Below are 15,202 nucleotides of genomic sequence, written 5' to 3'. Positions count from 1 at the left end.
GTGGATGCCAAGATGACAAGGGGTGGACTGTGATGGTCAGTTTTATGTGTCAACTTGACTAGGCTATAGTGTCCAGTTATTCAATCAAACACTAATCTAGGAGTTGATGTGAAAATGTTTTTGTAAATGTGATCTAATGTTCATAATTATATCTTTACTTTTGAGTAAAGGAAATTATTCTAGATAATCTGGGTGGGCATGATTCAATCAGTTGAAAGGCCTTAAGAGCAGAACTGAGGCTTCTGTGAAGAAGAAGAAATTCCACATGTGGACTGATTCTGCCCAGGAGTTCTAGTCTGGCCTTCCTGATGGGCCAAGCCTACCGATTCCAAACTTACCTAGATGGCCTCCAAAATTGTGTAAGCCAATTCCCTGCAATAAACCCCTTAATAGATATTTTCTTCTGGTTCTGTCTCTCTGGTTGAATCCTTACTTATTGGCTGGTGAGAGCGAGGGTCAAGTCACTGGGAGCAGGGAGTCGGCTGCTGGAAGGTGAAGTGAGCCAGACTGCAGAGGGCCTCAGGGGCCACACCTGGGTCTACCACTGTGCCCAGACCCACAGTCTCTCCCTAGAGTTGGGGCCCCCCAGTGTCTTCCTGAAGTCTGCCTTGTTCCATGGATCTCCTGTCGGTGCCGAGAGAGGCCTCCTGTGGGTCTCCAGTGCAATCAGAACCCCAAACATCTGCTGCACACCCCAAAGTGAAACAAAACAAACAGGACAAACCTCTGAGCTTCGAGAAGGACCTGTCCGGGGTGGGGGCCTATGCAACATCCCTCTGCTGGGTCAAGCTCACGTCTTCTCAGGAGCTCCCTTCACCCCAAGTCCCACTCCTGGGGCCCCCATCCAGGGTTCCCAGACTGAAAGACCCTTGGCCTGCTCCAAAGCCCCCACACTATTCTTTTCTTTATTTGTTACTGCCCGAACCCCCACACTCCACCAGGCCATGAGCTTACAGAGGCCCAGAAAGGCATCTAGCTCAGCTCTGTGCTGCCCTGAGCCCAACCCAGCCAGGGCCGGGCAGTAGAAAGCCACAAATAAAGGTTGCTGAGTTGGCCTGAACAAAGGTGACTGCTTAGAAATGCCGTATTTGTCACTAGATAAGAGCAGAGTAATCAGGTGGCTTGACTCTGAGCCCAGGTCAACAGTAATAAGATGAATGGGGAATACTTAGGCAGATGACATTCAGGGAAGGGGTGAGAAAGTTTCCAGGATGAACCTGCAGCTCCAAGGTTTCAACTCAGCTTGAGCCAGGAATAGGAATTCAGGGTGAACCAAGGAAGTGGTTTCCTTGGTGACCTGCAGAGCTCAGAGGAAACCAGCAAGGGGGTGGAGCTGAGGGCAGCCCACAGTGCTCAGGCCGCAGGAGGAGAGGGTTGGCCGGGGACCAGCTGGACATTTGTGTGCAGGCTGCAGGGTCTCAGAGTCAAACTGGCTGGGCAGAGACCTGGCAGACCAAGGGTGCCTACAGCTGCCCTGAATCCTCACTACCGTGCCCTACTCAGGAAGAAAGGCCAAGCAGAGGGAGGGGCACAGGGATGGGAGGAGTCTAAAGCCCTCTTGGGAGGTAGCTTTGCTGACAGGGAACTCGGTGTTTGCCCAGATGTCCCATGGAAGGGATCTGGCCGGCTGGGGAAGGAGAGCAAAGCCAGACCCAGGTGGGGTTCACAGGACCCACAGGCAAAAGGAAAGGCCCAGGGCCCTGGGAGATTCCGAAAACCCTAGCCTTCACTCTGCTAGTCGCGTCTAATCCCAAATAGCCCCTCTTGGAGGGCAGGCACAGAGCCATCTCCTTTCTGTCTCCTCTCTTCGCTTCAGCCCTCCCAGATACAAGCTGGACTCCTCCTGTTCTGTAGACTTCACAGGGTTCCCAGGAAAACTGAGGGTGGGCTGTGTCTTCAAGAGGCCCCCATCGTCACCCATTAGCACCTAGCACCCCTAAATCTCCCCTTTGTGTGACTTAGAAGATGGCACCCCTTCCAAGTGGAAGGCTTGGCCAATGGATGAGGAGTCTTCATGTGAAATTTCAAAATAAGCATCTTCATCTGAGCCATTGCAACCTCACTCTAGACTGCTTGGCTCGGGGAGCAGAGCAGGCCAGGATTTCAGTCCCCTGTGTCCCCCTCAGCTGTGGGGTCCTTGCGTACTGAACGCTGGTGTGAGTGGGTCCTCTCAGCATCCCTCAGCCCTAAGACCTGGCTTTCTCCTCCACCCCCTTCCCTTCTCGCTCAACCCCTCCAAATAGGCCCCACCAGCCTGAACTTTGATTCCAGGTCTGCACACACATGGGTCCACAAACCCACATCCTAATCTGTCCTGACCCCTATTTCCTGCAGTATCTGACTAGATATCATCTGCCAAATTACTGCTGACTAAATTTCTAACGATGAGTAAATGTAAATGTCTGGGAGGCACCTTAACGAGATACCAAGAAAATAATCCATCGTGACCGCAAAGGAGTGAGTGAACTTGCCGTGGTAAATGTGAGGCTCCAGGACAGGCAGGTGAAAGGGTGTGGGGTTGGGGAGCCTCAATTCCCAAACTCCTGAGTGGTGCTGTAGGTTGGAAAATGCGTCATCGCCCCCTGCCCTGCCCGGCTGGATATGCCCACGTTCTAATCCCTGGGGTGATCCCAGAGACCCGGGCACGTGGCCTTATTGGGAAGACAGATACTTGCAGGTATAATTCAGTTCATGATTTCAAGATGAAAAGATTGCCCTGGATTATCCAGTGGACCCTAAATGCCATCACAAGTGTCCTTATTTGTGAGAGAAAGGCAGTGGTTGACACTGTGACCATGCAGGGAGAGGCTGGAGTGATGCAGCCACAAACCAGGAAAGGCAGCAGCCCCCAGACGCTGGGCAGGGCAAGGAACGGGTTCCCCCAGGTCCTCCGAAGGGAGCACGGCCCTGCCGACACCTGGGTTTTAACTTGTAAAGCTGCTTTCTGACTTCTGGCCTCCAGAACTGTGCGAGAATAAATTTGTGTTGCGCCAAGCCACCAAGTCTGAGATTTGCTACGGCAGCCTCAGGGAACGAATACGGCGGGGATCCACTTCCAACAGAGGAGTGGCAAACGCCTTAGCTTCTCTGATCCAAAGCCATCCCGTCCGTGAACTTGGGTCCTGACCCCCCACCTCCCCCAGGATGAGGATCAAGCACTTTGCAAAAGCGGCTGCTTGGGTGCCAACCTCAGTCGGCACTCACAGGACCTGACTTCCCCTTCACCCAGACAAGGGCTGAGCACCTGGAGGGATCTGGAGGGGTGGGGAGTGGGTAAAAGGGGATGGGGGGGGACAGAAGCCATCTTGCTTCCCTGTCAATGTTCCCAGCTCTGCTTAATTAAATGGGTGTTGGGTTCCAATTCTTTCTTCCAGCAAAAGAAGAGGCTGGTTAGATATCATACTTCACAGAGGAGAGCTTCAGACGTCTGATCCACTCTCCCCTTGGCCAAAGCCCAAGCAGCTCAGAAAGGACTAGGGGGAGGAAGGTGCCAAGCTCAACCCCTTCCAGGAGGACATCCCACAGCAGGGATGTCCACCATGGGACCGGCCACACCCCCAGTCCCAGGAGGTCTGAGGCCATGTTTGTACCATGTGATCCTGGCCCCATCAGGCAGAGCTGAATGGTCTAGTGGGTCACCTGACCCCAGGCAGCCAATCGGTGGGCTGAGCTAGGATACGGTGAGCTGAACCAATCGGAGCCTCTCTCAGGAACCGGACCTGGGAGCACAGAGAGGCACGGGCAGCTGGCCAAGCCACGAGAGGGGATGTGGCATCAGAGACCTGAAGGGAAGCAGGAGTGCTGGGGGCATGAGGGGGTGGGAGGCAGAAGCTACAAGGCAGAGGAAAGATGTAGAGAGCAGAGGGAAATAAAGGAGGTTTTAGCAAGATTGGCAAGTGCAGGTAGAGAGTTTTCTTAGTGGCAGACTTTTTTTTTTTAACTCCAGTGGACATCTGCAGGCCACAGCTGCCGAGGCCCCAAGAGTCCGGCTGTCTGATGGCTTCTGTTGTTGAGTAACAATCAGCTCTTTCTGTCTCTCTTGCCACCTCACATGTATCACAACCAGAAGCTCCCAGTTGCTTCAGATAGCTGGAGTCGGACCTGTTTCCTTCAGGGCAAAGAGCACGAGGAACAAAGCCCTCAGAAAGAAGGTGAGAGAAAATCACAGAAGGGCCAGGGCACTATCAGGTGATGTCAGGAATAGACAGCCCAGCCCAGCTGTAGCCTGAACAGACTTCACACCAGGCAATTCTTGTGCATTTTCCCCAATAAAATCCTCCCTTGCTGGGCTTTATTTTAGTTTGCAAAAATAAGCCTTGTTATAAAACAGAATGAAATCCACAAATCAGACCCCAAAGGCTCTAACAAAATGAGATCCCCTTAATTTATAAAGTCATTGCTGATGGGACAGTCCCTTCAACTTATTGCTTTTGCCGCCTGTTTCTCGAGAACATCACTCCAATGAGGCCAATGGCCGCCAAGCCCACGCCCGCGATGCCTGCCGCCATGACGACATCTCTGACCTGCAACAGAGAAGAAAGAGGGTCAGGCTTTATGTTGGGAATCTGAGTACAGGCTGGACATCAACAAGAACATTCAGCTCAGGGAGCCTTTATGCCTCTTGGCCTCCTCCGCCAAACTTGGGAGTCAACAAATATTGGTAGGGAAGAAGGGAGGAGAGAACCAGACAGAGAGAGAAGCAGTGGGCAGAGCCTGCTGGCCTGAAATGTACACCGACCCTGTGGGTATTTAAAGCACATAAAACCCCCAGAGGGTGGCTGTGGAAAGACAGGGGGATAAAGCCAGGACAGTTGAGATCTGGGCTGGCCAACAGGGAGCCCTTGAAGCAAGTATGAAGTCAGGAAGGGACTGTCATACTGAATCCTCAGGAAACCACAACCTCCATGAGGACAAGGACTCAGCTGTCTTGTTCAGCTCTGTATCTCCAGTGCCCAGTCCTGCCAGGCACAGGGCCTCATTATGGGTTCTCAAATAAATGACTCAACCCTGAACAAGAATGACGATGTGATTAACATGATTAGGATATCTGAGTTGTATTTCTTGTAGTGGAAAATCAGGCTTTGAAAAAGTAAGAGCAGACTTCAGGGTAAAAAATGGAACATGTGTCAAATTTTTTTTCTCCTGAAACCCAACTAAAAGTAAAGTGAGGCAATTGTTTTGGGCATAATTGCACAAGGACAGAGAGAACCAAAGAAAAAAACCTTAGCAACAAAATATGGAAACTATAAAATAGATGGGACAGTAATAACTGACCTAGCAGACCCAGAGAAAATTAGATCCTAAGGCAGCAATGGGAGATGCTGAGAATCAACCCTAATTATGACAAAAGAATCCTCAAAAAGGATCATATATTAGCAACCCTAGGTCCTTCTGAAAGCATGAGAGAAGGAGAAAGAGTTTTAGCTTGGTCCCTGGACCTTCTCTCACATGTCAACAGAAGTCTGAAAGTTTATTCTCTGGAGACGGTAACACAGAAGATTTGGTGTCCTGCAAATCTAGAAGCAAATGTGATGATGTGGGTATCATATCACAAACAAAGGGATTGAGAGACCATATGCTAAATGTGAGATGCATATCTGCCTGCAGAAGTCCAGAAGACATTTCTGGGGAATCTGATTAGCCCAAGTGGAAACACCAATATTGGTGACTCCCAAACTAACAACCCCACCCAGATAACCACACAGTGAAACTGAAAGTCAACAAATCACTTCCCACCACCACCATCCCCACTCAGAGCTTCTGTACAGTATTGAGTCCCCACTCTTAATCATAAATCTACCCCAAAAGGTACAGACACCTGGGGAAGACCTCTAAAGTAGATTACAAAGAGCAAAACAGACAGAAAAAAGCAACCTGGAGAAACAGAAACAATTCCTGGAAAAGAAAACTTCTTCAAAAAAAACTCTACGTAGAGAATAAGAAAACACATTCATCCAATAGATAAGAACATACTGCTATAATAAAATATAATGTTAAAAGACTAAGAACAGCTCTTGGAAAATAAAAGTATGATAACAGAATTGACACACTTGACAGAAAGGTTGAAAGACAAACTTGAGGAAATCTCTCAGAAGGAATAGAAAACAGGAGCCAAAGATTTAAAATAAGGGACAATCCAGGAGGTCTAACATCCACATAACAGACATTCCAGGAAGAGAGAATGGAGGGGAAAAATCAAGACTGAAATAATTCATAAAAATTTTCTAGAACCAAAGGATTTAAGTATTTAGATTGAAATGGTGCTCAGCTTTACTGGATGAAAGTAGACCTACACCAAGGCACATAAGTAAAATTTTAGAACACTGGGTAAAGATATTATAGCTTCTAGAACAGAGGATAAAAACAGGACACAGAGAAAATATCAGGAATCAGGATAGTTTCAGATCTCTCAAAAGTAACATTGGAAGCAAGAAGACAATAGAGCAATGCCTCCAAGATTCTGAAGTAAAATAATTTCTAACCTAGAATTCTATACCCAGCCAAACTATCAAACTGAATGTGAGGGTAAGATAAAAAATGACACATGGGGTCTAAAAATTTACTTCCATGCATACTTTCTCAGGAAGCTACTGAAGGCACTTCCACCAAAACAAGGGCATAAACCAAGAAAGAAGAAGGTGTAAGAAACAGAAGACAGGCTCTCCAGTACAAGAGAGAATAGAAGGGACTCTCTCTCTCTCAGGATGATGGTGAAGGAAGATTCCAGTGTGCCAAATTGGTACCAGGTGTAGAGGTTAATTGTGGTAAGCAGAATAATGCCCCACCCCCAAAGTTGTCCATGAACTTATCCCCAAGCCTGTGAATATGTTCTGTTACATGGCAAAGGGGAATTAAATTTGCAGATGGACCTCAAAAGAGGGAGAGTTCCTGAATATCCAGCTGGGCCCAATGTAATCACAAGCATCCTTAAAAGATGGAACAGGAAGGCAGAAGAGTCAGTGCCAGAGTCATGTGATGTGAAGAAGATTTGTCTGGTCATGTGTGCTGGTTTGGAGCTGTTATGTACCCCCAGGAAAGGCCATGTTCTTTTAATCCATTCTTGTGGGTGTAGACCTATTATGGGTGGGATCTTTTGATTAGGTTGTTTCCACTGAGATGTGACCCAGCCCATTCAAGACGGGTCTTAATCCTTTACTGGAGTCTTATATGAGAGGATAAAAGACAAAAAAGTCAAGAGAGCTCAGATGGAACACCCAGAAAAGGCTGGGAAGAGAGAAGGAAAGACCCCCAGAGGAGCTGAGAGAGCCAATGAAGCCAGAAGCTGAAAGCAATGGAACTCAGAGTGAAGGACCAGCAGACGCCAGTCACATGCCTTGTTATCTGACAAAGGAACCCTGGATGCCAGCAGCCTTTCTTCAGAGATGGTATCATCCTACTCTTGCCTTAATTTGGAAATTTTAATAGCCTGAGAACTGTAAATTGTAAGGTAATAAATTCCCATTGTAAAAGCCAACCTATATGAGTAACGTCTCCGGGAACTTAAGGACAAAATGAAATGCAGTAACGTATGTGTCATTGGTGTCCCAGAAGGAGAAGAGAAGGGAAAAGGGTCAGAAATAATAATAGAGGAAATAATCATTGAAAATTTCCCACCTCTTGAGAAAGACCTAAAATTACGGACCCAAGAAATGCAGCAAACCCAAACAGAATAGATCTGAATAGGCCTACGCCAAGACACTTAATAATCAGATTATCAGATATCAAAGATAAAGAGAGAATCCTGAAAGCAGCAAGAGAAAAGCGATCATCACATACAAAGGAAGCTTGATAAGACTATGTGCAGATTACTCAATAGAAACCATGGAGGCAAGAAGGAAGTGGGGTGATATATTTAAGATACCGAAAGAGAAAAATCATCAACCAAGAATGCTATATCTGGCAAAACTGTCCTTCAAGTATGAGGGAGAGCTTAAAATATTCTCTAACAAATAGACAATGACAGTTTGTGAACAAGATACCTGCTCTACAGGAAGCACTAAAGGAAGCACTGCAGACAGAAAGGAAAAGACAGGAGTGAGAGGTTTGGAAAACAATTTTTGAGATAGTAGCACAGCAATGTAAGTACACTGAACAAAGAAGACTGTGAGTATGGTTGAAAGAGGAAGGCTGGGACCATGTGGGACACCAGAATGAAAGACGAAAGATAAAGACTGGGACTGTATAACTCAGTGAAACCTAGGGTGCTCAACAATTGTGATAAAAGGTACAAATATGTTTTTACATGAGGTAGAACAAATGAATGTCAACCTTTCAAGGTGTTAAAAATACAGTGGGATTCGGGGGAAAATACAATCAATGCAAACTAGAGACTATAATTAACAGAAACATTGTATTATGCTTCCTTTAATACAACAAAGGCAATATACCAAAGCTAAATGCATATGGGGGGGGGGGAGACATAGGGGAAGGGTATGGGACTGTCAGCATTGGTGATGTTGTCTGACTTTTTATTCTACTTTAGTTTAATGCTATCTTTCCTTTTGTTGCTTTCTAGCTGTTGTGTTTTTTTTTCTCTCTCTTTCTTTTATCTTTTTCTTTTGTTCCTCTACCTTCTTTGACTCTTCCGCCTTCTTTATGGAAGAAATGGAGATGTCCTTATATAGATAGTGGCAGTGATGCTGAATACATAAATATGTGACTATACAGGGAACCAACAATTGTTTACCTAGGACGGAATGTATGGTGTTCGAACAAAACCACATTAAAAAAAGTGGGATGATGAAGAAATCTTGAGGGCACTATATTGAGTGAAATAAGACAGACACATAAAGACAAATGTTGCAGGGTCTCGCTGATATGAACTAATTATAATATGTAAACTCATAGACATGAAATACAAGTTACAGGAGATAGAACAAGGCTAAAGAATGGGGAGCGGTTGCTTATAATGAGCAGAATGTTCAAGTAGGGTGAACTTAAACATTTGGAAATGGACAGAGGTGATGGTAGCATGTTGTGAGAATAACTAACAGTGCTGAATGGTGTGTGAAGGTGGTGGAAAAGGTAAGCTCAGACTCATGTATGACACCAGAAGGAAAGTTGGAGGTTAAAAGATAGGAATGTATAAAACAGTGAATCATGTGGTAGACAATGTCCGTGATTAACTGTACAAATATTAGAAATCCCTCTCATGAACTAGAACAAATGTATGACACTATAACTAGAAGTTAACAATAGAGGGTCATATAAGAAAAAAATGTATACCTATTGCAAACTCTATACTACGGTTAGTAGTATTTTAACATTCTTTCACCAACAGTAACAAATATACTATACCAAAACTATGAATCAATAATGGAGGGGGTGGTGGTTAAGAGAGGATTGGAGTTTCCTTTTTTTGTCTTTATTTCTTTTCTGGAGTAATGAAAATGTTCCAAAAATTGAAAAAAAGTAATTGTGGTGATGGATGCACAGCTGTATGATGGTACCATGGGCAACTGATTGTACACTTTGGATCTTTGGATAGTTGTATGGTATGTGAACAACCTCAATAAAAACTAAAAAAAAAATTTTTTTTAAAGCCATCCTATTTCTGGTCCATTGCATTCCAGCAGCTTTAGCAAACTGAAACAGCAGGCTAGCTTTGAAGATGGAGGAACGGCCCATGACCCAGGGAAGGCCGGCAGCCTCTAGAAGCTGGAAAAGGCAAGAAAACAAATTCTTCCCTAGAGCCTCCAGAAAGAAACACAGCCTTCCCGTCTCCTTGAGATCCATTTTGGACTTCTGACCTCCAGAACTATAAGACAATAAAGCTGTGTTATTTTAAGTTACTATATTTGTGGTCATTTGTGACAGCAGCGATAGGAAATTATTTCATCAGCCCATCAATGCTGGAGTGGTATGACTCAGATCGTGACACATTAGGGACTGTAACTGCCACTGTCCTCTCCTGCTGTTTGACCTTTCTAACCCACGGCAACTCCCATATGACATGGTCCCCCTAAATAAGAGGCCAAGCAAAGAAAGAGGAAACCAAGAGATCACAGAACAGGGACTCTTAACTCAGGAGAAAGGCGAAGGAAATCCCAAGGCTGCCAGCAAATGGAAGTCCCAGGATGACAGGCCAGGAGCAATCGCCAGATGGGAGAATGGCATCTATGGGAGGGATGTGCCCAGGGAAAAAATTCAAGAACTGATAGATTGCTTGATGTGATTTCCCTTGTGAAAGAATGTGGTGAGGGGTGATTGGACAGTGTGGGGAAAACTGGCCACAGATACAAAGAAAGCTACGTAACTAAAAAGGAAGGTAATTATTTTCAGGACAAGATTATATCTAAAATTTCTGAATACAAAGATAGTAGCCTACAGACATTATTTAGAAATAGATACATGCCAAAATAAACAGCTAAAAGAGAGAAGTATTGTTGCCTCTTGGGAGGGGGGCTGGAAGGAGAAGGGAGGGGCGGAACAGGGAACCACACATTTTGTTATAAATCGTTGAATACTAGTTGTTCTTTCAAATTGTGTACATGTATTACTTTGGAAAATTAAAAATTAAATTTCCAAAACTTTTCCAGAAAGGAGAACCAAAAGACAAAGAAACAGAGGCATATGTAGTAATCCTAAAAACTTGCTACCAAACCTTACTGCACCCACCAACATCAAACATCCACACTATGTCTACAAAATGTGAGAGGCAAGAACATGATGATGAACCATCTTGGAAATGGAGCAAAGACTATAAGCAGTTTAAGGAAAACAAGCAGTTCAGCATCCTAGTGAATGACCACAAGAGAACTTTGCTAATATATAACAGGCTACTATGCTGACACAAATAATTGGAGCAATTGACTACTGTTCTGATATTTTGGCTTTATCCAGTGGTGAGTCATTGCTTTGAGGACACACACACACACACACACACACACACACACACACACACACACACACACAGCTAAGATTTGTCCTTTACTTTGTCACCTTCCTCTTTACCTTTGACATCTGACCTTCAACCTGGTTTATCTCAGGTACCTAAAAGCACACTCAGCATCATGTGTTACTGGTGTTTCTGTTTTCAGTGATTTGTTAATTTGAGTAAGCGTCCAGTAATCAGATTCGGCATGGCAATTTTGTCCCTCAACATTCAAGTATGTTTGACATACATAACACTATTAATGTACAACTCAAGGGCCCACCTGACAGTCTGCTACCCAACTGGAGCCTGGTAGCCCGTGGACTTGAACTCCAATCTAAGCTTCAGATTCAGTGCAGAAGAAAAGTGCCTGCTGCTGGGGTTGAGGTTGCACTCCAAAGCTTAGAAACCATTTCCAACACAGAGGTCCTGGCTCTCATTTGCAGTCCAGTGGGTAGCCAGTGTGCCCAGTGGCCCTTCTCCAGCTCCTTCCCAGTCTCTTAACCATAGTGTCCTCCCATCCACTTCTCCAGCCCTTCATGTTTTATCAGACTCATCAGTAAGCAATAGGGAGAAAGTCCAGCCTCTTCCTACTTCCTGCATTATACCCAACCCTGGGGGCATCTGCTCCTGCGACAATGCAAAGAGAGGACAAAATGTCTCTTTGGCTCATGGCAATTGTTCCCAATGAGGCGCAATGCCCAGAATCAGCCAAAACTGTACTTTTGTGCACTAAAGGCATGAAAAAGGATCATGAATATGGATCAAGAAATCTCACCCTAAAACTAAGCCAGGCATTGAAACATTAAAAACAGCAAAGAAAAAGATTCTTAGCCATCATGTTGTGCCAGAAAGACCAATAAAGATCAAAAATAATATTAAAAAGAGGATGAAAATGTGGACATGCTACCCCAAATCCATGTACTTACATGCCACAGCCAAGCCTGCCCTTGCTACTTACAAGCACAGAGATTGCCTAGACAGCGTATGTGGTAGTTGCCAAACATAGAGAAGAATTTGGACATATTCTATGGCTAAAAAAAAATTCTTGGGGTGCTGCCCAGGTGTATCTGAGCCCTCGATGGGTCCAGTGTGGCTGTGTGTGATGTCAGTACACACACCAGTGTAATGATCATTACCAGGGGCCCAGAACTGAAGCTACAGACATGAGGCTCAACTCTTTCATTCTAAAAGGGAATCAGGCACGATTTTGTAGCAACCTTGGTTCTGTGGAGTGAACTTGCTGGAGAACCTGCATCAAATCACTTGCATCCAGTGATTTCCTTGCTATAAACTCTGTGTAAGGGTGGAATAAAGGGTTTACAGATAACGAAGCAGAAACAACATGTCCCTAGTTCTTTACAGAACCTCACAGTGTGAGAACAAATGCTGATGCAACTGATTCATACAAAAGATATTTTGTCAAGGAAAATAACAATAGCCTCATTGTTTGTGGCCGTGCTTTGTACTGTAGTCAAAGAGTTTGATGAAATACAAGGAGCCTGGTGGGTTCTTAAAAAATTCACCTCCCACACAACCTTTCTCAGGAAATTCTTAGAGGACCTATTCCACCAAAACAAGACAGTAAGCCAAGAAAGAGAAAAAAGTGAGCTACAGAAGACATAAGCATTGGTACAGGAGAGAATTGAAAGGAATTTCTAGGATGCTAGCGAAGGATGATGGCTATGCACGTGTGACTCAAGACACATTTTTTGAAGGTCATTATGCCTGAAACACAGATGTGCTAAGTGCCATCGTCCCCCCGAGTCCTTCGACCATTGCACCATCTTTTAACCTAGCAATATCCACATTACCTCCTAGATCAGCACTGTCCACTGAACTGCCTATGATGGTGAGAAGGTTCTAAATGTTCTACATCTGTGCTGTCCAACATAGTAGACAAGTGGTGACTTGAAAAGTGGCTAGTATGCCAGAAAATGTGGATTTTTAAAATTTTATTCTATTTTAATTTCATTCATATTTAAGAAGTCACATGGCTGGTGCTACCATATTGGATAGTACAGTCCTAGAGGCTGAGAAAGCCCATGAGGAACCCACACCCTACACGGAATCCCACCCACCCAGCCGCTAGCCTCACCTCCAACCACCTCTCTCTCCACTTTGCCCCAGAGCCCTGGGACCAGCTGTTCCCTCCACCTGGCTCTCCCTGCCCACCAACCTTCCCATAGCTGCCAACCTCTCATCAGTCAGGTCTTAGCGTCCTTGGCTCATAAGTCCCTTTCTGGCCATCTGACTGAGTGTTGTCTGTCCCTAACTGGCCCATTGCCCTGCTCAGTGTGTGCTGAGGTGTTGTAACTCTCCTTGCTGTTTATTTCTTGCTTCCCTCCACTAGACTCTACATTCCATGAAATCAAGTCCACTTTATCCATTGTATCCCTGGTGCTGAGAGCAGTATCTCCCAGCTTACACTGCTCCCTCAGCCTTTACTCTGTATTGCCTCTGTTTACTTGGATTCAATTCATTATAGGCTCAACTGAAAAAACAAGAGAGGCTCAAATCAGGTGTTCCATCTTCTGTGACTCCTTCTCTGACCTGAGCCCTGTGTCAGACCTGGAATTCCAATCCCACCTCTGCTAGTTAGCACCACTGCAGGCAAGTCCCCAAGAAAGGCAAATATGCCCTGGAGATGCCATAAAGATTTGTTTGAGGAAGTGAATGGCCATAGACAAGTTACTTAAGCTCTATGAGACTCAGTTTCCCCACATGGGGATAATAAAACCTGCCTCTAGGGTTGTGGTGAGGGCCCATCTCAGGGCAAGGCGGCGAGGTGGGGCTCAGCCATGGAGGCTGTGTTCCTAGCTGTGCAGGGCTTTGCACTGCTGACTTGCCTACCTGCCCTGCTCCCCTCACCCCATCCCATCTGTGCGGTTCTCCGGGGCAGGGATTCCAGCTCTTGTTCAAGTCTCTGTCTGCAGCCAGGCCTGGCCCATGGCAGATGACCAGCAGCGGAGGGTACAGCCTGGTTCCAGGGTAAGGGACACAGGCGGAGGACGCACCTGGTCACTGCGGGCGATTCCGTAGCGCAGCTCGTTCACGAAGTGCTCGCAGTTCTCGCTGGTCAGCTTGTAGAGCACCTCCTGCCCCACCAGCTCCAATGCCCGCTGGACAATTTTGCTGGGAGGCAGTGGCTGGTACTTGTCATCGTGTTTATTGTTGACGTGGTACTTGTCTCTTCCAGCCACATCGTACAGCAGCTCCTTCTTGATTAGGGCCTTGTCCGTCAGGGCAGACATCACACTGGCTGCACCAGCCCCAGCGATTTCACCTATGGATCCACAAAGAGGATACAGTGGGCTTGGGCAGGGCCACAAGGACTCAGAGCTGGCCTCCAGCCTGGCACCCACCCTTTGCCCCCTCCGCAAGGGCAAGAACAAGATGTGGGAGGGTCTAGCGGGAAGGGTTAGACAAACAGCTGTGCAAATCTGGAGAAGGCACGCTGGTCTCTAGGCCCTGGTTTCCTTAACTGAAATGAAGAGTTCTAGAGTTGCATACTTTGTTGTGACCTTTTTTTTCTTTTTTTTTTTTTTTTGGCTATCTATATCCCATGACACCTCAGTGACCCTCTAGATTGTGCAAACATAGGCCAAGTGCACACCCATCATTGGGGGTGGGGGGATGGGGTATGAACCTCTTGTGATTCCTGCAAGGTTACAGCTCCTTGACATGCAAAGCTGATCTCTGCAGAAAAGGTGGGTGGGTTTGCAGAAGGAGTCTCCACCTTTCTGGAAGCAAAGGGACAAAAATGCCACAGCTGCTCCCTGAGTTGAAAAGCTAGAAAGACCCCAAGGGGCACCCACACTTTCCCAGCCAAAGCCCTGGGGCTGGAAGGGGCAATGTGCCAGTTATCTTTGATGCAATCTTGTGGGGCAGACGTTTTTGGTGCTGATTAGATTTGCATGGAAATGCGCCCCACCCAACTGTAGGTGATAACTCTGATGAGACATTTCCATGGAGGCATGGCCCTACCCATTCAGGGTGGGCCTTGATCAGTGGAGCCATATAAATGAGCTGATGGGCAGAGGGAACTCAGTGCAGCTGTGAGTGATGTTTTGAAGAGGAGCTACAGCCAAGAGGGACACTTTGAAGAATGCACAGAAGCTGAGAGAGGAGCTGCAGATGAGAGAGAGTTTGAAGATGGCAGTTGAAAGCAGACTCTTGCTCCAGAGAAGCTAAGAGAGGACAAATACCCCAAGTGCAACTAAGAGTGACATTTTTTAGGAACTGCAGCCTAGAGAGGATCATCCTGGGAGAAAGCCATTATGAAACCAGAACTCTGGAGCAGACGCCAGCCACACGCCTTCCCAGCTA

General features: G+C 46.1%; 1 protein-coding gene across 3 annotated transcripts in view; it reads right to left on the bottom strand.

Moving 5' to 3' along the window:
* Nucleotides 1-4,252: 4,252 nt before the first annotated feature.
* LOC119538035 (phospholipase A and acyltransferase 3) overlaps nucleotides 4,253-15,202 on the bottom strand; it is a 32,750-nt gene continuing 21,800 nt past the window's right edge. For all 3 annotated transcript variants that reach the window (XM_037840732.1, XM_037840734.1, XM_037840733.1), the window contains exons 4-5: nucleotides 13,891-14,159; nucleotides 4,253-4,523 (exon numbers count right to left, since the gene is read on the bottom strand). In XM_037840732.1, the coding sequence (XP_037696660.1) occupies nucleotides 4,422-4,523; nucleotides 13,891-14,159 (371 nt within the window). In that variant the 3' untranslated portion in view covers nucleotides 4,253-4,421. The remainder of the gene's footprint in view (nucleotides 4,524-13,890; nucleotides 14,160-15,202) is intronic.

Source organism: Choloepus didactylus, chromosome 6 (genome assembly GCF_015220235.1).
Source record: "Choloepus didactylus isolate mChoDid1 chromosome 6, mChoDid1.pri, whole genome shotgun sequence".
NCBI lineage: Eukaryota > Metazoa > Chordata > Mammalia > Pilosa > Megalonychidae > Choloepus > Choloepus didactylus.
Note: the sequence above shows the minus strand (reverse complement) of the source record. Positions and strands in the feature narration are given on the sequence as shown.